Genomic DNA, 24,732 nt, shown 5'->3' with positions numbered 1-24,732 from the left:
TGGGAGAAGAGTCCCTGTTCCCAGGCAAGGGCTGCAGGGTTCAAACCTCCCACCAGAGTCAAGTGCTTGGGAGGCCAGGGGATTCTCTAGCTAAAATATCACATGTGTGGCGAGGGAAAAGTGACGGCCTCAACGCTGTCAACAAAGATAAAAATGGAGCCAGACTCTTTATTACACATGGTGAGGTCATTTTTCAGTGTGTCTGTAAACAAGGGTCACAGTATCCTGAGTGGCCTCACAGCCTGTGCCAAGTATTGCCCCGTGGAGGACCGCAAACCCTCTTTTCCCAGTTGGCCTGACCAGGGCGCCCCTCTTGCTTTGGATAAGGACGTCGGTTGCTCCGGAATCTGACTCTGGAATTCCCTGAGCACACCTGTGTCCCCACAATCTGAAAGATCTGAGGAAGACGCCACTGTCCCTCTAGGGCCAGTGACAAGTGTGGTTTAAAGGCAAACGTCGCTGGAAGGGACAAGTTCCCGCCCACTTGTGGAAACTGATTCTGCTCAATCATGTGACCTCCTGACCCGTTGTCACTCAGCAGAAAGGGGGGCGGGTGCTTGCGAACTGTCCAATCAGGGGCGCAGCAGGGGAAAGTGGGTGGGCCACGTTCTGCAAACTGCGTGGACGCTTGTGGCCACGCTTTGCGTGGAATCTCGTCTGCGTTTACGCGTCTCAGGTGTGTCCGCTGAAGCTTCAATATGTGCTGCAGGGGCCCCGGGAGTCTGTGGGAAGACGCAGGAGGAGCCCAAAGCCGGGAAATGGTGAGTGTGCTGGGCCAGGTGTCCCAGGACAGGGAGGAGGGACAGTCTGAACCGGCCGTGGCGGGACGTGGGCCTCCCGGCGCGGTAAACTCAGGAGTCTGCGGACCCAAAATCGCAGGGGGCGCCGTTCAGACCTCATTCCCTCCGGCTGTCGCAGTGGCGCGGCTGGGTCGGCAGCCGGGACCCCGGGCGTCCTGTCCCGTCACTGCAGGCGGTGACTTAAGCCTGGAGCCTCTCTGGGCAGCTCTGCGCCGGCAACCCCGCGACTCCTCTAGAATGTGTGGTAACCACGGGGAGGGTTATCAGGGGACAGTCGTGACTCCGTCTCCGTGGTTCGTGCGTGGGAGGAGCTGTGGTCTGTGGGGTCCCAGTTTCTCCTTTCTTCCCAGGGGGCACTCGTTTTCTCCTGAGTTTTCCAAATGTTTGGAGAGCAGGGTCTCAAATCCAGGATCCAGACTAATTCCCAGATTAGCTCTTCCTAAAACTGGCAATAAATCCCTAAATTTCCACATCCCTCCCTCATTCCCACAGCCAGCTTTTCGTCTTCAGTTCAGAGCATCATTATCAACTCTTCGTTCTCCCTGGTGTATTTCAAACAGACCCAATATTTTAATTGTTTATCCTTTTTCTTTGTTTAAAAAAAAATTATTTATTTTTGGCTGTGTTGGGTCTTCGTTGCTGCACGCGGGCTTCCTCTAGTTGCGGCGAGCGGGGGCTACTCTTCGTTGCGGCGCACGGGCTTCTCATTGCAGTGGCTTCTGTTGTTGCGGAGCATGGGCTCTAGGCGCATGGGCTTCAGTAGTTGTGGCTCACAGGCTCAGTAGTTGTCGCTCGCCGGCTCTAGAGCACAGGCTCAGTAGTTGTGGTGCATGGGCTTAGTTGCTCCGCGACATGTGGGATCTTCCCGGACCAGGGCTCGAACCCGTGTCCACTGCATTGGCAGGCAGATTCTTAACCACTGCGCCACCAGGGAAGTCCCTATCCTTATTCTAAAGAGTCATGGGTGGCTCTTCTTTAAGGATTTATATTTGCTGTGGATATTTTCCATGAGAGGAAATCTGAGAATAAGCACCTGGAACTGAAACCAACCACCTGGAACTGAAACCGTGTAACTCAGATTGGGACTTGAACCCACTGTCTTTTAACTGAGATCTCACACCTGGTCTCAGGACTTAATGAAGCTCAGGTTCTTGATGTCTCATCGCAGAAAGAATTCAGTGAGAGACAAAGTGATAGGTAAGAAGTGGAGACACTCCACAGACAAGAGTGTGGGCCATCTCAGAAGGTGAGAGTGGCACCAGGGTGTGGGGTTGGCCGTTTTTATAGGGGTGGATAATTTCATAGGCTAATGAGTGGGAGGGGTATTCCAGCTATTTTGGAGAAGGGGTGGGGATTTCCAGGAATTGGGCCACCGCCCACTTTTTGACCTTTATGCTCGGCCTTGGAACTGTCATGGCACCTGTGACTGTGTTACAATGAGTGTATACTGAGGCTCAAGGTCTAGTGGAAGTCAACTTGTCTGCCATCTTGGACCTATTCTGTTCTAATCAGTTTATGTCGTGTCCTCAGGCTATGTCATTCTTTTAAAGGTTGTGCCGTGACCCCTTCCCTCCTGTTTCAGAACTACGTTGTATGAAATCCTTGTGCTTCTCCTCGAGGGTCTTTCCTGGGCACAGACATCCTATGGGTAGTCCTTTGGGTAGAGTTTCCTCTTTGGAAACGTTCATGGGTGTTCTCTCCTGTCAGCACTTCCCCTCCCTGGGTTTGTCACCCTGGAAAGATATATTCATGTATGTGAGCCTCAGTTATTCAAAAAATTAAAATTTATGTAAGCATTGGAGCTTGAACGATAGCATTTTCCAAAGAGGCAAGAAATAGGTGAGTTTCAGAAAAAAGAAAATATTCTTGTATTACATTGCGTTAAAAATTCTTGTTTCTTTTTTCTTCCCTCCCTGAGCAGGTGTAGTAATATCCTGAGGTCTGTTCTTTTTGTTTTGGGTTTTTTTGTGGGGGCGGAGGGTTGTTCAAATGCAATTCCAGGGCTTAGGCTTGAGGTGTTCAAGTATAGGTTTTAAAAATTTTTTATTGAAATATAGTTGATTTACAATGTGTTAGTTTCAGATGTACAGTCAAGTGATTCAGTCATATATATACATATATATGTGTATATTTATATGTGAATATATGTATATATACTTTTTAGATGCTTTTCCATTACAGGTTATTGATATTGAGTATAGTTCCCTGTGCTATACAGTAGGTCCTTGTTAGTTATCTGTTTTATATATAGTAGTGTGTATATTTTAATCCCAAACTCCTAATTTACCCCCCCAATTGTGTTTTTATAAAACAATTTCTTGCTGTGGAAATAATAATTAATATCATTATTTTCTGAGAGTAATAGATACTTATGCCTTTTCTTGTTGAACTAGGAAAATGCCTTACAATTTTCTTCCCTCCTTTCTACATAAACACGAGGTTTGTGTGATTTTGCTGGATTCTTCAACCACTGGGGTCATTTAAAATAGCATCGTGTGGTCCAAAGCAATGTGACTGGGAGCAGAGGCCTGAGGCCAGTGACTCAAGGTGAGGCCCCCTTGAGGCTGCAAAGGGAAGTACTTGAAGGCCCAGCTGGTTCTTCTTGGAGAGCCCAGCAGGTGTCCTACCTGCTCACACCCACCATGGAAGGAGCCTTTAAGCTGAGAGAAGCTACAGAGCCCTGGAAAGCTGGGGATACAAGTGCACATGGCAGAAAGGGTTTGGGGGGAGATGGGTTGGTGATGCCCCTTTTGAGGTTGTAACCGTGGTTTCCCCGGGTCTGTTTCTAGGTATAGGCTGGAGTTGTTGGGGTTTTTTAAATATAAATTTATTTATTTATTCATTTATTTATTTATTTATTTATGGCTGAGTTGGGTCTTTGTTGCTGCGCGCGGGCTTTTCTCTAGTTGCGGCAAGCGGGGGCTACTCTTCGTTGTGGTGCACGGGCTTCTCATTGCGGTGGCTTCTCTTGTTGTGGAACACGGGCTCTAGGCGCATGGGCTTCAGTAGTTGTGGCTTGCAGGCTCTAGAGTGCAGGCTCAGTAGTTGTGGCGCGTGGGCTTAGTTGCTCCACGGCATGTGGGATCTTCCCGGGCCAGGGCTCAAACCCGTGTCCCCTGCATTGGCAGGCGGATTCTTAACCACTGCGCCACCAGGGAAGCCCTAGGTTGGAGTTTTGCATCCACAGTGTAGCTGCGCTCAGAGTGTAATTTGTTTACATTGAGAAAGTCTGTGACAGGAGTTCTGTGTCCTGGGTTAGGGGTCATGAATTTGGGAGTTCTTTTGGGTCAGAATCTTAAATTGAATTCTGCTGAGAGTTTTCTCACTGTGGGAATGGAAGCCTGAAAAAGGGAGTGGTTCCAGTATTCTCCAGGGAGAGGAGGGCGTGTGGCGTTCCCAGAGACCATCCCTGTGGCTGCTCAGGTGCCCCCACCCTCCTTCACCAGGGACTGACCTGGTCCAGTGGTTCTATCTCAACCAGGAGAGCCTAGTGTGTGTTAAACTTTCATACAGGCTCCTTCTGTCCTGTGGGACGCTGGCTGCTTATCTGTGCTGATTCCAATATTTGTGTCTCTTTTCTCTGGATTCTTTTATCCATCGAATAGTGCAGCCCTTTGGCTGTAGTTTCCCTTAGCACTTTGTAATTAATTCCCTGTGGGAGAAATAACATTTTTAGTTTCTTGGGCTTAAAGAAAAATCTAAGTTGATTGAGAGATATGATGTTGGTAAGGCAAGAAAATTGTGGAACTAAATAGAATTTTTGTTCCTTTTAGGGAAGAGAACCTCAAGATGTGAGATGAATGTGTTTACGTTTTCAGGTATGTGTTCCATTTTACATCAGTGTTTGTGTATGTCCTTAGAGAATATTGAAATTTAAAAGGCTAAAGCAGGGAACTCCCTGGCAGTCCAGTGGTTAGGACTCGGGGCTTTCACTGCTGGTTCAGTCCCTGGTCGAGGAACTAAGATCCCGCAAGCCGTGCAGCACAGCCAAAAAAAAAGCTAAAGCAATTGATGTGAGGACAGCTAATCAAAGCTTACATAAATCTTTGAAAATTCTACTGCATTTAAAGAACTAAACCCAAACCCCTGTTGCATTATAATGTTATATTGATTTCTGAAAATACCACCCTCCCCCATGTGAGATACAGGGAAGGGACAAACTAGGATGCACCTGGTCATTTTAGTTAGCAAGGGATTTGAAAATTATGGTTTATACTTTTGTAACCATTCGTGTTCAAAGGAATTAAATCTTAACAATAGTTTCCTATGTACAAAAGTTAAAATTAAAGAAAGACTATTAAATAGTAACACAGGGTGTATATACTTTGCTTATTTTCAATAAACCTGTGAGATACAAAAGCCTAACTTAAGCAAAGTCACTGCCCACCTATCCTGGTCCCCTCCAGCATTGTTACTCCAGCCACTGCAAATACACAGTTTTAATCATTTCTTGAGCTTCCTGTTAATGTTTCTTTATATAAAAACAAGCCATTGTGAATTCATATTTTTCATACCCAAGTTTGTCCTTATAATGAGTAGTCAGACTCCACATTTTTAAAACTTGATTAAAGTATAGTTGGTATACAATGTTGTGTTAATTTCTGCTGTACAGCAAAGTGATTCAGTTATACATATATACATTCTTTTTCATATTCTTTTCCATTATGGTTCATCACAGGATATTGAATATAGTTCCCTGTGTTACACAGTAGGACCTTGTTGTTTATCCGTTCTATATATCACAGCTTGCGTCTGCTCATCCCACACTCCCAGTCCTTCCCTCCCCCAGCCCCCTTCCCCCTTGGCAACCACAAGTCTGTTCTCTGTGTTTGTACAGACTCCACGTTTTTTGATGTTTACCGACAGCTTACGCCTCCCTTCTCTCTTCCCCTTGTGTCCACGCCCGGAAAAGCCGATAACAAAGTCTGTAGTCCTCTGGCATTAGTTTCACATTCCAGCCGCACAAGCCCCTGTCTGTGTGCAGAACTCTTATCCTGGCCCAACCCCCGACAGAGATTCTTTGCTTGACCAGAGAATCTTTGGTTCTGACCCTAAACCTTCTCGCGGGCCTATCTGTGTAGTTCCTCGTGAAATCCAGTTTTACCAGAAACCCTGCTGCGTCAGTTAAACCAGAATTCCCCAGCTCCCCGTGTCTGATCGCCTTCTGTATCTGATTGGGTTCCTACATTGCCGCCATTGCTCAGGTGATCTGTGATCACCCTGGCCTGACTTCAGTAAGAATCCTGTTAGGTCAGTTTATCCAGACCCACTAATCCCTGGTTTTTCTTTTAGTAATTTTCCATCCACTGACCACCCCCCCCCCCCCAAATTGCTCTCTGCCCATGAATTCCCACTTCCACATGCTGTATTCAGAGTTGAGCCTAGTCTCATTTCTCCCCGGCTGTGAAATCCCATCGCAGTGGTCTCTGCACCTGTCCCAGGGGTTCTGGATAAAATCTGCTTTACCTCTTTGACAAGTGTCACTGAATATTTTTTCTTTAAGGTCCCCTAGCCATGATAAAAATCCAGGCCAGGCTCCTTTCCTTGCTTTCTGAAGCCATTTCAGAGCTGCTTGAGAGGCCAGCCCTGCCCTCCCCCCAAGACCTCAATTACGTGGGTCATAGACTTTTTTTTTTTTTTTGGCCCCACCGGGTGGCATGCGGGATCCTAGTTCCCTGACCAGGCATCGAACCTATGCCCCCTGCATTGGGAGAGCGGAGCCTTAACCACTGGACCACCAGGGAAGTCCCGGTCATAGGCTTTTTCCTACCCTGAGTGTGTGTGTATTTGCATGACACACCAGCATCAGTCTCAACATGGAAATCACACCTGTGCAGGTGGCAAGAACAATTGGTGTGGTGAGCAGCATGGCCAGACATGACCACCACCCATGGGTCTGTCTTCTCTTGCTCTGACTCGCTCACCTGCTGTGCTGTCTGATGGCGGCCGGTGCCGTGGGCTGCTGGGTGCCAGGGACCTCGTGCTGTGAGCTGTGCTGCCTGTGTTGCGTTGTTGACCATACCAGGACTCAGTTTTAGATTCAGCCGACCAGAGCTGGCAGTTTCAAGAATTCCTAGGCTTTGGGGAGCAGCAGTATGGGATGGGCGCCCTCCTTGTATTAGTCCTGGGTTGATACCTTTGCCAGGATTTATCTGTGTGTTAGAGTGAAGCTGTGACAGAGGCAGGCTTGGCCCTGACATACCCCAGTGAGGGGTGAGAGAGAGAGACTATGCCCTGTGCAAGAGGTGGCTCCATTGAGTGTTGCTTTTGAAAGAACAGTCATTTAAAAAGACAGAAAAAAAGAAGAGAGGGGGAAAGGCAGCCAATAGATGGCAGGCTGAATCTGCCCTCCTAATACCAGGGGGCGCACCAGGACCCTTAAGGACCTCTGCTGCTGCCCCTGTCTCTACTGCAACAAAGCTCCTGACCCTCAGAGTTACAGGGGACAACACCCATGGCATCCTTGTGGCACAGCCAAGGGATTAGTTCAAACTGACTTAAACCTAGGGTCCTTAAACCCTATAAAGCAACACGTTGTCCTGGAGGAGACCCCTATTCCTCATGGCACTAATGTGAGGCCCTCTGGAGGGAAAAATTTTATAAATACCAGGGTAGAGAGGTCACCCTCTCCCCCGAAGTATATACAGTGACCGAAAAACTGAAACAGGGAAGGACAGGAGAGAGGAAATAAGTGAAAAAATACTGAAACAAAGGTCCACAATTTAACCCAACTGGAAATCTAAATATAGAATTCACACAACAGAAAAGATAAAGGGGCACTGTTTGGTTTCTGGGGCCTCTACAACATAGTTTCTGAATTAATTTTGTCATCTGCTATATTGCATTGATTCACAAACCTTCATGCAAATAATACTGGGTCTCAAGTTACAGTTATATTAGGATCCCACTAAACTTAAGCAAGGTAAGATAATCTCTAAGATTATCTAAGATGATCTAAGATTCCCAATAATCTTAGAGGAGTTACTGAATATAAAGTAGGAGACAGTGCTCGCTTCGGCAGCACATATACTAAACTTGGAATGATACAGAGAAGATTAACATGGCCCCTGCACAGGGATGACACGCAAATTCGTGAAGCATTCCATATTTAAAAAAAAAAAAATTACCAAAGCTTTAAGACCCACTGATAGACAGTAAACTTTACTATGTTAATAAAAACTACATGTGCTATATCGCACATTTAAAAAATATTTTGATAACTATATTTCTACATAATTTGTTTCCTTTATAATTCTATGTATTATTTTGCAATAAAAACATTATTCCAAAAATATATAAATATTAAAAAAATAAAATGAAATAGGAGGCAAATAAGCATGTCTCACCTTAACCATCCGCCAACTTGCCTAAAGACCCCATGGTCATAGGATTCATTTGTCCTAAATTATCCTATAGTGAACAGGAAAGCTCTGAACTAATGATTCACAAATTAAAATTAAATAATTTTTTAAAATAAATTTATTTATTTATTTATTTTTGACTGCGTTTGGTCTTCGTTGCTGCACGTGGGCTTTCTCTTGTTGCAGCGAGTGGGGACTACTCTTCGTTGTGGTGTGCGGGCTTCTCATTGCAGTGGCTTCTCTCATTGCGGAGCATGGGCTCTAGGCACACGGGCTTTGGTAGTTGTGGCACACGGGCTCAGTAGTTGTGGCTCACAGGCTCTAGAGCGCAGGCTCAGTAGTTGTGGCACATGGGCTTAGTTGCTCTGTGGCATGTGAGATCTTCCCAGATCAGGGCTCGAACCCGTGTCCCTTGCATTGGCAGGCAGATTCTTAACCACTGCGCCACCAGGGAAGTCCTTAAATAATGTTTTTGCCAATTCCAAATTGGCTTGACAAAATGGGACCCCACAGATTTATCCCCCATGTAAATAATAAAATATGTGCCAAAGTAAATTAAACAGGGCTTTGAAGGATTGAAAACCATTACAAAAAATTATTTCGTGAAGAGGTGATTACTCGCAGCGCTTCTCCTTTACACAGCTGAATTTGGCCTGTTCTAAAACATGAAAAGAAGGAATGGCACTTGGTACAACCACTATGGAAAACATTATGGAGGTTCCTTAAAAAACTAAAAGTAGAACTAACATATGATCCAGCAACCCCATTCCTGGGCATATATCTGGAGAAAATCATAATTCAAAAAGATACGTGTATCCCAGTGTTCACTGCAGCACTATTTACGGTAGCCAAGCCATGGAAGCAATCTAAATGTCTATCAACAGAGGAATGGATAAAGAAGATGTGGTACATGTATACAGTGGAATATTACTCAGCCATAAAAAAAGAATGAAATAATGCCATTTGCAGCAACATGGATGGACCTAGAGATTGTCATACTAAGTGAAGTAAGTCAGACAGAGAAAGACAAATATCATAATTTAAAAAAATGATACAAATGAACTTATTTACCAAACAGAAACAGACTTACAGATATTGAGAGCAAACTTATGGTTACCAAAGGGGAATCGTTGGGGGGAGGAATAAATCAGGAGCTTGGGATTTACATATACTACTATATGTAAGACAGATAACCAACAAGGACCTACTGTATAGCACAGGGAACTCTACTCAATATTGTGTGATAACCTATATGAGAAAAGAATCTGAAAAAGAATGAATATATCATGTATAATTGAATCACCTTGCTATACACCTGAAACTAACACAATGTTGTAAATCAACTATACTTCAATAAAATTTAAAAAAAAAAAAAAGGAATGAATGACATCTCACAGTGGATTACCTTGAGTTTGTGGTCTCACCACACAAACCCCTGTACCCAGTCCCCAACATTATGGAAATCACTGACTCTATCCAATCAGCAGCTGGTAAATATCCTGCTCTCACGGATTTGGTTAAGTCTGTTATGTTCAGTGCCTGTTTCAACTGTCTCTCAGCTTCAGTTGGCCTTCACCTCTTAAGGGATGTGATACACTTTTACCTGGTTAACCTTGGGGACCTGAACACCACTGTCACTGCACACAGTCTCTGCGGGCAGGATGTGAGCTGTATTGACCTTGCTCTGGGAGCACAGGTATGACATTACATTAATGACATTCTCCTCTGAGGAAGTTCGTTTGGGGACATACAAATACTGAAAAAAGGAGCTCATGGAAGGTGGATGGGTCATTAGCCCATCCATAAACAAGGCCCTGACACTGGTTAAATTCCTAAAAATTACATGGTAAACAAGGGGCTGTTCCCTCCCTGACACCATGAAGAAATAGCTGTTGTCCCTCTTAGCACTCACAGCATCTCCTCGGTTGTTTTTGTGTTTGGAAGGCAACATATTCTTTCCTTACAAACTTTACTTCTATGCAAGGAACTCCCCTCCTTGGCCCACACTTCATGCCATTACAGCTGTAATTACCACCAGGTACTGGGCTCTCCTGAAAACAGAGGCTCTCCCAGGACCTGAGCATGTGGCCCTCCACCCAGCTGTCCATTGTGCCTTCAGTCCTGGAAACAGCCCCCCATGAGCTCAGCACGGCTACTGAGACCTCCTTGAGACATGACCGAGCGCAACCTGAGCCCTCTGGCATAGCCTGCCTGCAGAAGGGGGCACCCTCCCCCTCAGTCCCTTTCTAGATGCCACAGTTCTGGAAGAGGTCTCTTCACCATTCACTATGATGTTGCCTATAGGCTTGTCATGTATGGTTTTTATTATGTTGAGGTATATTCGTTCTATACCTAATTTGTTTAGAGTTTTTATCACGAAAGGATGTTAATTGTCAAATGCTTTTTCTGCATCTGTTGAGGTGATCATATAATTTTTTTCCTTTATTTAGTTAATTTGGTGTAACACATTTATTGATTTGCATATGTGGAACCATCCTTGCATCCCAGGGATAAATCCAACTTGATCATGTTGTATAAGCCTTCTAATGTGCTGTGAATTTGGTTTCTTTTATTTTGTAGAGGATTTTTACATCTATGTTCATCAGGGGTATTGGCTTGTTATTTCCTATTCTTGTAGTGTCCTTGTCTGGCTTTGGTATCGGTAATGCTGGCCTCATAAAATGAGTTTGGAAGTGTTTCCTTCTCTCCAAGTTGTTGCAAGAGTTTGAGAAGAGTTGGTATTAATTCTTCTTTAAATCTTTGGTAGAATTCAGCAGTGAAGCCGTCTGGTCCTGGACTTCCTTTGTTGGGAGGCTTTTGATTACTGATTCAACCCCCTTACTCCTTATTTAGCAATTCAGATTTTCTGTTTTCGTGATCCAGTCACAGTAGGTTGTATGTTTATAAGAATTTTTTTAAATTTATTTATTTATTTACTTTTGGCTGCATTGGGTCTTCATTGGGTTGCGCGGGCTTCTCACTGCGGTGGCTTCTCTTGCTGCGGAGCACGGGCTCTAGGCATGCAGGCTTCAGTAGTTGAGCATGCGGGCTCAGTAGTTGTGGCTCGTGGGCTCTAGAGCACAGGCTCAGTTGTAGCACACGGGCTTAGTTGCTCCCCGGCATGTGGGATCTTCCCGGACCAGGGCTCGAACCTGTGTCCCCTGCATTGGCAGGCGGATTCTTAACCACTGCGCCACCTGGGAAGCCCTGTTTATAAGAATTTATCTAATACCTCTACGTCAGGGATCCCCAACCCCTGGGCCACGAACCGATATCGGTCAGTGGCCTTTTAGGAACTGGGCCGTACAGCAGGAGGTGAGCGGCAGGCAAGCGAGCGAAGCTTCATCTGTATTTACAGCCACTCCGCATGGCTCGCATTACAGCCTGAGCTCCACCTCCTGTCAGCATTATGGTGAGTTGTATAATTATTTCATTATATATTACAATGTAATAATAATAGAAATAAAGTGCACAATAAATGTAATGTGCTTGAATCATCCTGAAACCATCCCCCCCACCCCCAGTCCGTGGAAAAATTGTCTTCCATGAAACCGGTCCCTGGTGCCAAAAAGGTTGGGAACCGCTGCTCTAGGTTATCCAACTTATTAGCATATAATTGTTCATAGTAATTTTTTATGATCCCTTATATTCCTGTTGCACCCCATATAATTTATCCTGTTTCATTTCTGATTCTATTAATTTGAATCTTTTCTCGTTTTTCTTAGTCTAGCTAATGGTTTGTCTATCTTTTTTTTTTTTTTTTTGGTTTGTCTATCTTTTCAAACAACCAATTCTTAGTTACTTTGATTAGTTTTATACTTTCATGTGTTTTCACGTTACTAATTAGCATCCTTTCATTTCAGTTTGAGGAAATCCCTATAGCATTTCTTGTAAAGCAGGTATAGTGGTGGTGAACTCCCTCAGCTTTTGTTTGTTTGCGAAGTCTTTGTTTCCTTCATTTCTTTTTTTTTTAATAAATTTATCTATTTATTTATTTTTGGCTGCATTGGGTCTTTGTTACTGTGTGCAGGTTTTCTCTAGTTGCAGCGAGCGGGGGCTACTCTTTGTTGCGGTGCGTGGGCTTCTCATTGCGGTGGTTTCTCTTGTTGCGGAGCATGGGCTTCAGTAGTTGTGGCACGTGGGCTCAGTAGTTGTGGTTCGCAGGCTCAGTAGTTGTGATGCACGGGCTTACTTGCTCCGCAGCATGTGGGATCTTCCTGGACCAGGGCTTGAACCCGGAACCCCTGCATTGGCAGGCGGATTCTCAACCACTGCACCACCAGGGGAGCCCTGTTTCCTTCATTTCTGAAGGACAGCTTTGGTGAATAAAGCTTTCTTGGTTGGCAGTTTCTTTCTTTCAGCTCTTTGCATATGTCATGCCACTCTCTTATGGCCTCACGGTTTCTGCTGAGAAATTTGTTGATAGTCTATTGGGGTTCCCTTTATGTGATGTATCACTTTCCTCCAGTTACTTTCAAAATTCTCTTTCTTTGATTTTTAATAATTCAATTATAATGCATCTTTATGAAGTCTCTTTGGGTTTTAACCTGTTTAGGGATATTTGAGCTTTAGGTACCTGGATGTCCATATCTTTCCGAATATTTGGGAAGTTTCCAGTCATCATTTCTTTAACTAGGCTTTCTACCCTTCTCCCTCTTTTCTCCTTATAGGCATTCCATAATGTGTATATTATTTCTTTTGCTGGTGTCCTCTAATTCCCATAAACTTTCTTCATTCCTTTTCATCCTTTTTTCTTCCTCTTTTCTCCTCTAACTGAATAATTTCAAATGAACAGTCTTCACGTTCACAGATTCTTTTATCTGATTCATCAAGTCAGTTCTTGAAGCTGTATTTCATTTTTCAATTCATTTATTGTACTCTTCAGCACCAGAATTTCTGTTTGGTTCTTTGTGATTTCTGTCTATCAGTCGAACATCTCCTTTTGTTCATGTATTGTTTATTTTGTTGAGTTGACTGTATGTATTCTTATGAAGCTCCCTGAGCTTCCTTTGAACAATTATCTTAAATTCTTCATTAGGCAATTTCTAGACCTCCATTTCTGTGGAATAGGTTACCAGAAAATTATTGAGTTTCCTTGTTGTCATTTTTCTGTGTGTGTGTGTGTGTGTGTGTGTGTGTGTGTGTGTGTGTGTTCCTTGAGGTTTTGCATTGCTGTGTTCACATGTGAAGGAGCAGTCAATTCCTCCACTGACTGGTTTTGGGAAAGAAACACTTTTCACCAGGCAGCCCAGCTGGGAATTCTGTGATTCTGTCAGACCTTATCTATGAATGCACCCGCCTCACACCTCTTGTTCCCTCTTTAGCAGGGATTCTTAAGATTGTATGCCTTCGTTTGTTTTTTTTGTTTTTCTTGTCTGCACCCCTCGGCATGCAGGATCTTAGTTCCCCAGCCAGGGATTGAACCTGTGCCCCCTGCAGTGGAAGCTTGGAGTCCTAACCCCTGGACCACCAGGGAATTCCCTGTATGCCTTCTTTTGATCCCTCACAACCAGGCGGGGTACTGAGAGCCTCCCATTTGTTTTCCTGAGATATAGTCCCCTGAAATGCTTGTCTTCTTCCATCCCACTGAGTTGAGCCAGCTGAATGCATGTGCTTACAAGACAGGGGAGAGGCTTTCCCTCACTGTCTGGAGCACATACATGGAGCAGGCTATGGGGTGGGAGGGTGGGGGAGTCAGGTGTGCAGAGCATTGGGTGTGCCCATGCACCAGACAGGAGTGTCTGCAGACGTCACAGATACAGAGAACAGACTGTGGCTGCCGGGGCGGGGGTGGGGGTCGGTGGGAAGGAAGGATTGGGAGTTTGGGATTAGCAGATGCAAACTATTATATATAGGGTAGATAAACAACAAGGTCCTACTGTATAGCACAGGAAACTATATTCAAAATCCTGTAATAAACCATAATGGAAAAGAATATGAAAAAGAATATATATGTATAACTGGGTCACTTTGCTGTACAGCAGAAATTAAACAGACAACACTGTAAATCGACTATACTTCAATAAAATTAAAAGAAATATATATGTGGCTATGCCAGTTTTCTTTTGTTTAGTGTTGGCATGGTATATCCTTCTCCACCCTTTACTTTTTTTTTTTTTTTTTTGGCTGCACCGGATCTTAGCTGTGGTGTGCTTGATCTTTAGTTGCAGCATGCATGCTCTTAGCTGCGCCACACGGGCTTCTTTGCTGCGGCATGGCATGCGGGATCTAGTTCCCCGACCAGGGATTGAACCTGGGCCCCCTGCACTGGGAGCACAGAGTCTTACCCACTGGACGACCAGGGAGGATCTTAAAGAAGGTCCTTACTTTTAATTTATCTGTGTCTTTATATCTAAACTGATTCTTGCAGACAACATGTAATTGTTATTTTGTTATTCACTTGACAATTTCTGTCTTTCATTTCTTGTATTTAGACCATTGATGTTTAAGGTGATTATTGATAGAGTGGATCAATATCTACCATATTTCTACTCTTTTCTATTTGTTACCTTTGTTCTTGTTTCTTCATTCTCTTTCACCTTTCTTCTGTCTTCTCTACCTTTTATTGAGCATTTTATGTGGTTCCATTTTTTTTCTCCTCTTCTGGCTTACTATTCTATTATACGTTTTTCAGTAGTTGCCCATGAGTTTGCAATATACATTTACAACTAACCTTGTCCTCTCTGAAGTAACAGTATACCATCACTTCAGTGGATGTGCAGTTTTCTCATAAGAGAGTATTCCAATTCCTCCTCCCTGCCCTTGTACCATTGCTATCATTCATTTCATTTATCCATAAGCTATAATTACTGAATATATAGTTGCTGTTATGATTTTGAACAAAGTGTTTTCTGTCAGAATACATAAAAATAACAGAAATAAATCATTTTATTTTACCTTCATTTATTCCTTCTCTAACAGTCTTCCTTTCTTCATCATTACCTTCTTCCTGACAAATTTCTTTTTTTTTTAGTATTTATTTATTTATTTGGCTGCACTGGGTCTTAGTTGTGGCATGTGGGATCTTTGTTGCCACGTGCAGGATCTTCATTGTGGCATGCGGGATCTTTAGTTGCAGCATGCAGGATCTTAGTTGCAGCATGCGGGATCTAGTTCCCAGACCAGGGATCGAACCCCGGGCCCCCTGCATTGGGAGCATGGAGTTCTTAACCACTGGACCCCCAGGGAAGTCCCTGACAAATTTCTTTTAACAGTTTTTGCAAAGCAGGTGTGCTGATAACAAATTCCCTTGATCTTTGTTTGTCTCAGAAAGTCTTGATTTCTCTCTCACCTTGGAAGGATAATTTTGCTCGACGGCGAATTCTAGTTGGGTGGTTTTTCTTTCAGCACTTTATTTCACGAAACTCTCTTCCTGCTTACATGGTTTCTGAAAAGAAGTTTGATTTCATTCTTATCCTCGTTTTTCTATACCTAATATTTTCTCACTCTACCTTCTTTTAAGATGTTCTCTTTGTCTTTGATTTTTCTCAAGTTTGAATATGGTATTTCTAGGTGTGCATTTTTCAGTTTTTAATCTCATTTCTCTGAGCTTTCTGGATCTGTGGTTTGGTGACTGTCATTAATTTTGGGAAAATCTCAGTCCCCATAAGCCTCACTTATTTCTTCTGTTCCCTTCTATCTTTCTTCTCTTTCGTGTATTCCCATTATGTGTATGTTACACTTTTTATAATTGTCTCAAAGTTCATGGACTTCTGTTCCCTTTTTTGTTCATCTCTTTGCATTTAGTTTTGGAAGGTTCTCTTGACATTTCCTCAAACTCAGTGATTCTTTCCTCACACATTTCCATTGTATTGATGTGCCCTCACCCCCACCCTGCCAAAGGAATGATTCATTTCTGTGCTTTTGTTTTTTTTGTTTTTTTTTTTTTGTTTTTTTAATTTTTTTTTATTTATTTTGGCTGTGTTGGGTCTTTGTTGCTGCACGCGGGCTTTCTTTAGTTGCAGTAAGCAGGGGCTACTCTTCATTGCAGCGCACGGGTTTCTCACCGTGGTGGCTTCTCTTGTTGCAGAACATGGGCTCTAGGCATGCGGGCTGCAGTAGTTGTGGCACTTGGGCTCAGTAGTTGTGGCTTGTGGACTCTAGAGTGCAGGCTCAGTAGTTGTGGCGCACGGGCTTAGTTGCTCCACAGCATGTGGGATCTTCCTGGACCAGGGCTTGAACCCGTGTTCCCTGCATTGGCAGGCGGATTCTTAACCACTGCGCCACCAGGGAAGGCCCTGTGCTTTTGTTCTTTATTTCTTGTATTTCCCTTTTGGTTCTTTCTCAGGTGTTTCCATATTTGCGTACATGACCTATCTGTACTTGCACATCACCCACTGTTTCTTTGGTTTTTTTTTAAATTATTTTGGCCATGCCCTGCAGCATGTGGGATCTTAGCTCCCCGGCCAGGGATCGAACCTGCGCCCCCTGCATTGGAAGCATGGAGTCTTAACCACCAGACCACCAGGGAAGTCCCTCATCCACTATTTCTGTTCGAGTCCTTAGCATATTCATCATGGTTGCTTCAAATTTCTGGTCTGATAATTCCAGCATACCCACTACATCTGAATCAGGTTCTTTTCCTTGTCCTATTGTCATCGAATCAGGGCCCACTGCTCGCAGCTTACAAAATCAAATTCACAAATGTTGATAGAAAGGAAAGTTGTCTTTAATCAGAGTGCCGGCAATCCGGGAAGATGGTGAACCCAAAAAACCACCTCCCAAGGGCCTGCTCAGCCATGAAAGTTTTAAAGGGAAAGAGGGAAGTAATCTCAGTTAATCATTGAAATAGGGGGTCACAGTCGTCACTGCCCCCCACTGCATGCAGGCTCGTCGACTTGTGATCTTCCTCCAGATGTTAATCACACAGTTTGGTCACACAGTTTGTTCACGAGATTACTGAAAGGGAAGCTAGGGAAGAGATCTGGTCATCTGTTAATTACTTATTTTACTTACTCATTTCTACTTCTTTGAACCGACAGGCTAGGCAAGGTGTTGTGTGATGAAAAGATTTGAAAGGTGTGCTTGGGCGGGACATGAGGAGAGCATGGGGGCGCCTGGTTTAAAAGTTAGTTACATTACAACTTTGCTGAAGTGACAAGGAAAGGGACTTCCTGCCGAGGGCAGTTTCCTGCAAAGACCTGCTTACACTGTCTCCTGAAGATGTGTTTTTTAAGTCTTCTTGTGCCTTTGAATTTTTTTGTTGAACACTGGACATGATGTAGTGTGAAAAGGAGCTGAGGTAAATTGACCTTAGTGTGAGGTTTTATGTTTATCTGACTGGCCTTAGGCTGTGTTGACTATTTGTTGTAGCTGTCAGGGGTAAAATATCCTCAGATGTCCTTGCTTTTGTCTCCCATGTCACCTTTGGGGTACTGTAGAGACTTGTAAATAAGTTCTGAAACATACCGTTCTTTCCGTGTGTCCCACTGTGATGAAACAGGAGTCTTCTTGGTGTAGTGGCATGTTGTGGGTGGAGAGGAAATGTTCTGTCGTCCCATGATTTGGTCTCGGTATTTTAATGAGCGTGTGTCCCTGGGCTGTGACCTTCTGTGGTATGATAAGAAAAATGTTTGGTCTTTGTCCACAGTTCTTATCAAAGATCTCCTAAGGCCCTTGGACTTTCTGAGTGATGAGAGCATCTTATGTTGTAATGAGGCAACTGCTTCCAGGCCCTTAAGATGGCTTTAGGGTATGGGTTGGTCACCAGGAAGACCAAGCTTTGATTAGAGGCTTAGAATGTTCAGCCCCGTTCCCAACCTCTGGGGAGGAAAGAGGGACTGGAGATAGAGTTATTCACCAGTGGTCGACATGAGGAAACTTCATTGAAACCTCTAAACCTCGGGATTCAGAGAAATCTCAGTTGGTGAGCACATCACCATGCTGGGAGGCTGTCATGCCAGGAGAGGGCATGGAAGCTCCCTACCCCCCGACCACCACTTTGCCCTGTGCACCCTTTCCATTTGGCTGTTCCTGACTTGTATCTTTTACAGTAAACTGGTAATAATAAGCAGTGCTTTTCTTCATTCTGATAGCTGTTCTAGCCAATTAACGAAGATGAGGTATTGTCCAGGGAACCTCTGAATTTGTAGTGGGCCATGCAGAAATGTGTATAACCTGTCCGCTGCCCTGTTTGCAGCTGGCATCTGACATGGGGGCAGTCTTACAGGATTGAACCTGTAAACTGTGGAGTCTGATGTTAACTCTGGTTAGTTTGTGTTAGACTTGAATTGAATTGCAGGACACCCAGTTGGTGCTGGAGAGTTGGAATAGTTTTGGAAAACATACCAAGTATTTGCTGAGAGGTCAGGCAGAAAGGCTAGAGGGGACTCAAGTTGCCTATTTCCCACCCCTCATGTCATTTAGGCACTGGTGGAATCCCAGTTTCTTAGCCTCTAATGAAGCAGATTCTTTTGAGGACAGGACTTGTTAAGAAGAGTGGAATATTGTGGGCATATTTCAGAATGGCTATTTTTCAGTCTCTCTGCAATTTTGGAGACAGCACTTTGCCCTGTGACCTCAGTTCTTTGATAGATCTAAGAAGAGTCATTGATTTTTTTCAGTTTGTTTGCTTTTTACAAAAAGTTTGTTGAGGATGGGACTGTTACCTTTTAAGCTCCTTATCTGCCAGATCAGAGGTCTCTGACTCCATCTTGTAATGTTTGACTGCTGATATGTTGGGAAAACTCAGCATTTTTCCTGAGAAAACCCAGTACTTCCTGCCTGTGTTTCTCTTTTACTTTTACCCAGAACACTTCACTCCTGACACTTTTGGTCACCAAATATGTGAGGGCTTTCCCCCCACAATAAGTAAATTCTCTGTGACACCAGTGGGGTGTCCTACAACTTAACTGAATCCTAACACCGTCTGCCTGGCGACAGCATCAGATTACACAGGTTAAGGGCTAAGTCCCACAAGGCAGCCACTCCCGCCCCCCAACTTCAGATGCCAATCACATGGAGTAGGTCCCCAGGTTACTCACAACTTCTGTCTGACTTGGCTACAAATCAGGGGTTCCCACAACCCCCTCCTTGGGTTCTGTTTGCTAGAGCGGCTCACAGAACTCAGAGAAACACTTAACTTACATTTCCCAGTTTATTTCCCAGTTTATTAAAGGATATGATAAAGGATACAAGTGAAGAGCCAGATGAAGTGATACAAAGGGTGAGGTCTGGGAGGGGCCGTGTGAAGTTGGGGTGCATCACCCTCCCCCATGTGGATGTCCTCACCAACCTGGAAGCTCTCCGAACCCCATACCCTTGGGATACCCTTGGGATTTTACGGAGGTTTCCTCACGTAGGCGTGATTGATTATTAACTTCATTTCCAGGCCCTAGTCCCTCTCTGGAGGATGGGGTGTTGGGCTGAAAATTCCAAGCTCCTGGTCATGGCTTGCTCTTTCTGGTGACCAGCCCTCACCCAGCAGCTATCCAGGAGCTCAGCCAGAGTTGCTTCAGCGGAACAAGAGATGTTCCTAGTGCTCTTATCCTTTAGGAATTTACAAGCTTTTAGGAGCTGGGTGCCAGGAACCAGGGGCAGAGACCAGTATATGTATTTTCCATTATTTGACAGTTGACAACTTTAAAGTCTTTCCCCTCCTTCTTCCCTTTGTGCCCCACATCTGTACAAGGTGATAAGAAAGGCTGTGTGTGAACCTCCACCTTAGCCCACCCCCTAACCTCAGTTTAAAAAACCCAGGCCAGGCTCCCTTCCTTGTTCTCAATCCATTTCCCACGTGCTTGAGAGGCCCACCCTGCTCTCCCCAGAGACCTCAGTTACAGAAGTAATTAACCCTTTCATATATTCTTGGTAGGTGTGTGTTAGTCTCCACTACTCAACCAACACTTCGGGGGGGTTGGTCGAGGTTCCACCTGTCTCCGAAGGTTATAGAAAAGGTAACATGGTATATACATTGCAATACACTGCACTTATTTGCTCTATCGATAAATCCTCCAGATCTTTTCACAGCAATACCCTTTGTTTTTAAAAACTGCATATGATGATGCATTTATGGAACCCATTCTTTCTCAACAGACACTTGGCTTCTTACTGATTTTTCTGCCAAAACCGCGACTGAAAACTCAGATTGCCACATTATAGGACAAACTAACATACACAAATTATGTTTGTTTCCAAATTTAATTACTGCTTGAAATTTTTTTTAAGGATTTTTATTTTTATTTATTTATTTATTTATTTTTAATTTTATTTATTTATTTTTGGATGTGTTGGGTCTTCATTTCTGTGCGAGGGCTTTCTCTAGTTGCGGCAAGCGGGGGCCACTCTTCATCGCGGTGCGCGGGCCTTTCACTGTCGCGGCCTCTCTTGTTGCGGAGCACAGGCTCCAGACGCACAGGCTCAGTAGTTGTAGCTCACGGGCCTAGTTGCTCCGCGGCATGTGGGATCTTCCCAGACCAGGGCTCGAACCCGTGTCCCCTGCATTGGCAGGCAGATTCTCAACCACTGTGCCACTAGGGAAGCCCTGCTTGAAATTTTTATCAGCAAATATATTCAGAAAAGAATATACAAAATGTTTTGTGGCAAGATTTAGTGATAATTGAAACATCTTTGGAATCTTCATGAAGATTCATAATTGGCCTGTGGGCAATGGTGAGAGTGTCCTGACATTCCCATCCCTCACTCATCTCGGTCCTGCCCCATTCATGACGGTGGTTGTGATTCTTTGTTTATCCTTCATACCGTCGCCATTTTTCACTCAGCAGTGGTCTTTCAGTTTTGCCTCCTTTGACCTTTCAACAAACAAGTATTAAAGGAATTACACTGAAAAGGTTTGCCGGTGGTTTCTCTTTCTCAGTTTTTCACACATGCTAGTGCCTGAGGCTTCAGGGCTGGTCTAGGACTTCGGGGTTCATCCTCCCACCAGAGCCAAGTGCCCCTGAGGCCGGCGGGCTTTTAAAGTACCAAATGAGTGGGGGTAGGTAGGGATGGATGGGCGTCTCTCAAAGGAAATGGTCAAAGATAAAAGTGGAGCCAGACTCATTTCATATGGTGAGGTCACTTTTAAGTCTCCGTGTCTGTGAAGAAGTGTCACAGTTCCGTGAGGGCCTCGCGGCCTTATGGTTCAGTGCAGTGTCCGTGGAGGGGACAGTTCTGGCCCACTGCCAGGACAAGGTCGGCGCAAAGACGAGAACTCCGGCCTCCTGTCACTCAGGCGCGGGGGGCGGGGCCTTGCGAACTGTCCAATCAGGGGAGTCGCTGGTTACGTACGTGTGGGCGCCAGTGGGCGACGCTCCAGTGACGCTCGTGGGTGGCGTGGACTGCTCGCTCATTCCCATTTGCTCCCGCCGCGCAGCACGTCCCCTCTCGGTGCCCTTAAAGGGCTCCGGTGGCTCCGCGGCATCCTCTGTCGCTGAGACCTGCACTTGCCGCGGTAGTCGTGGGGTGGACGACAGGGAAGCCGAGAAACCGAAAAATGGTGAGTTGGGGAGCCTGGTGTTGGGAGACGGGGGCGGAGGGACCGGTTGGAACTGGCCGTGGTGGGACCCAGGCCTCCCAGCGATCAACTCCGGACCTGCGGACCGGAGTCCACAGCCGGCGCGGCAGGCAGCGTGGGGGCTCGGCCGGCAGTCGGGACCCAGGGCGGCCTCTCCGCTTACTGCTGCGGCCGTGTCTACTCCAGATTGTGTGGTGTCCACGGGGAGGGTGATCAGAGGACAATCGTGACTCAGTATCCGGGGCTCCTGCGTTGGAGGAGCTGTGGTCTTTGGGGTCCCCCGTCCCTCCTTCCTCCCCGGGGTGGGGGGACTCTTTCCCCCATCACTTTCCCAAATTTTGAGAAACAGGGTCACAAATCCACGACCCTGTTCTTGCACCCTTGCTCTTCCCAGGGCAGGCAATAAATGCCTAGATTTCCAGATCTTTCCCTACGTTCCCAAACGCCATCTTCCCCTCTCCAGTTTATAGCTTCATTATTAACTATTTGTCTTCCGCAGTGCATTTCAGACTGCGCAGTATTTTAATTGTATCATTTCTCCACAGAGCCATGAATGGCTCTTTTTAAAGATTCATTTTTTTGTCCATGTAAATTTTCCATGAGAAAAAGTCAGAGACTAACCACCTGGAACTACATTGTATAAGTCTTGTGCTTCCCCCCCGGACCTTTCCTGGGCACAGACATCCTGTTTGAGCCCTGTGGGTGGAGGTTCCTCTTTGGAGCTTTTTATCATAGTTCCAGGTCAGCCTTGCCCCTCCCTGAGTTTGTGACTTTATTCACTTTAAGTCTCGGTTTTTGATAACTGTAAATGTATTTAATCAATAGATCTTGAAAGAGAGTATAAAATATTTCCAAAGGGGAAGAAAGAGGTGAATTTCAGAAAAAATAAAACAAAGTATTCCATTATACCATTCTGTTAGTTAAAATTTTTCTTTTTTTTGGTCTCATGAGTGACTGCATGTAACATTCGAGATCTGTTTTTTTATTTTCTTCAATTATGATTATTTCCAAACAGTTCCTTGCCATGGAAATAATAAGTAACTGACATTTATTTTCTGAAAGGAATAGACATTTGTGTGTTTTGTTCTTGAACTAGAAAAATGCCTTACCATTTTCTTCCTTCCTTTACACATAAATTCTGGTTTAGAGTGGTTGTGCTGGATTATTCAAACACTGGGTGTGTGTCATTTAAAATATCAGTGGTGTCCAAGGCAACAACAGTGGGGAACCGAGACCTGTGGTCAGTATTTCTAAGCTAAGGCCCCCTTAAGCCTGCAAAGGGAAGTACTCAGAGGACCAGTTGTTCTTGCTGGGGAGCCTCCCCCTGCAAGTGTCCTACCTGCTTGCACCCACTGTGGAAGGAGTCTTTATAGTAAGAGAAGATACAGATCCCTGGAAAGCTGGGGATGCACCTGTGATGGTGGGTGGGGGATGGGGAGTGATGCCCTTTCTGAAGCTATAACTGTGATTTTCTTGGTGCCTATTTTGAGATACAGGTTTGAGTTGCATCTGCAGTGTAGGTGCACTCAGAGTAATATGAGTATATTGAGAAAGTCTGTGAAGGTCAGGTGTTCTGTCTCCTGGACAAGAGTTTATGAATTTCGGAGTACATTTCAGTTAGAACTTTAAATTGAATCTGGCCAAGAGTTTTCTCACTTGTAAGAATTGAAGCCTGAGAAGGGAGCATTTGCATTATGTTGGAGCCTCCAGAGTTTATTTCTATGGCTGCTCGGGTATCCTTACCCTCCATCACCAGGGACTAACACACTCTAGGGGTTGTATCCCCACAGGGGGAGTCTGGACCTCTGGAAATCTGGGTTTTCTTCTGAACTGTAGGGAAACAGGTTGCTTATCTTACTGATTGAAATATTTGCATTTCTTTCCTTGTATGTTTATATATTGAATATTGCAGCTCTTAACTCTAGTTTCCCTTAATAGTTTGTAATATAATTTACTGTGTGAGTGTATATATTTATAGGTCTCAGGCTGTAAATGTATGTTGATTGAGAGACATAGTGGGAGTATGGCCACGAATTCTGGAACCAAACAGAGTATTTGTTCCTTTTAGGCAAGAGAGTCTCAAGATATGAGATGGGTGTATTTGAGTTCTCAGATGGTTTTTACATTTGTAAGTCAGTTTTTGTATGTGCATGTCCTTAGAGAGCTTTGAAATTTTAAGTGCTATAATACTGAAGCAAATGAATTCCTTTAATTGATATAAGGAAAACTATTCAAAACTTACCTAAGTCATTGAAAATCCTAGTATATTTAATGGATTAGACCCAAATTCCTAGTGCATTACACATTACTTATTTCTGAAGTAACCGCCAGAGTGAGATATAAGGAGAAACTATGATGCCTCTCTTGTAATTTTAGTTAGAAGGAGATATGAAACTTTTCATTTTTTATGCTTTAAACTTTTGTAAGTGTTAATGTTTAAAGGAGTAAATCTTAGAATGGTTTCCGCCATAGAAAAGTAAAAAATAAGTTTAAAATTAAAAAATTAAAAGCAAGCTAATTAAAAGTAAAGGCTGTTAAATAGAAAAATATGGTTTATGCAGATTACTCAGTTAATCTTAAGTAATCATGCGAAGGTTAGGAAAAGGCTGTTAGGATAAGAAAGTCTAAAGTAGACTCACTCCAGAACACCCTGACCCCTCAAGTGCTCTTGGTTCAGCCACCCCCAAATAAACAGTATTGATCATTTCTTGAGCATCTTGATTTGGTGTTTCTTTATCAAAAAGGAAGCAATTGCAAATGCATATTTTTCTTTCTTTCTTTTTTTGGCCACACCACACGGCTTGCGGGATCTTAGCTCCCCGACAGGGATTGAACCTGTGCCCCCTGCAGTGGAAGCATGAAGTCTTAACCTCTGGACTGCCAGGGAAGTCCCCAGACTCCGCATTTTTTGATGTTTGCTCACAGTTAAAGCCTCACCAATCTGTTAAATAACAAGAATTCAACTAAATAAATGTTAAAGGTCTTATTGGCTTTATTAAGTGATTGGTGGTGAATTGGACAGCATCGCATCTAGCAAGTAGAGAGGTGTCCAAGATGGAAGGCTTAGATGGGCAGAAGGGGGAAGGAAAGAGTGGATTATCTCATCTTTCTTTGAGGG

General features: G+C 44.3%; 1 protein-coding gene across 5 annotated transcripts in view; it reads left to right on the top strand.

The window, feature by feature from the left end:
* Positions 1-605: 605 nt before the first annotated feature.
* Positions 606-24,732, top strand: part of LOC309658664 (zinc finger protein 564-like) — a 49,631-nt gene continuing 25,504 nt past the window's right edge. The window contains exons 1-2 of one of the 5 annotated variants that reach the window (XM_082457497.1): positions 615-761; positions 4,574-4,618. In XM_082457497.1, the coding sequence (XP_082313623.1) occupies positions 4,601-4,618 (18 nt within the window). In that variant the 5' untranslated portion in view covers positions 615-761; positions 4,574-4,600. Of the gene's footprint in view, positions 762-4,573; positions 4,619-19,174; positions 21,597-24,732 lie in introns of those variants that run through there. The other 4 variants (XM_082457496.1, XM_082457500.1, XM_082457499.1 and 1 more) reach the window with 4 other exon arrangements.

The sequence above is a fragment of the Balaenoptera physalus genome (assembly GCF_965194825.1).
Source record: "Balaenoptera physalus genome assembly, chromosome: 3".
Lineage (NCBI taxonomy): Eukaryota > Metazoa > Chordata > Mammalia > Artiodactyla > Balaenopteridae > Balaenoptera > Balaenoptera physalus.
The sequence above is the reverse complement of the archived record's forward strand: the minus strand, read 5'-3'. Positions and strand labels throughout refer to the sequence as shown.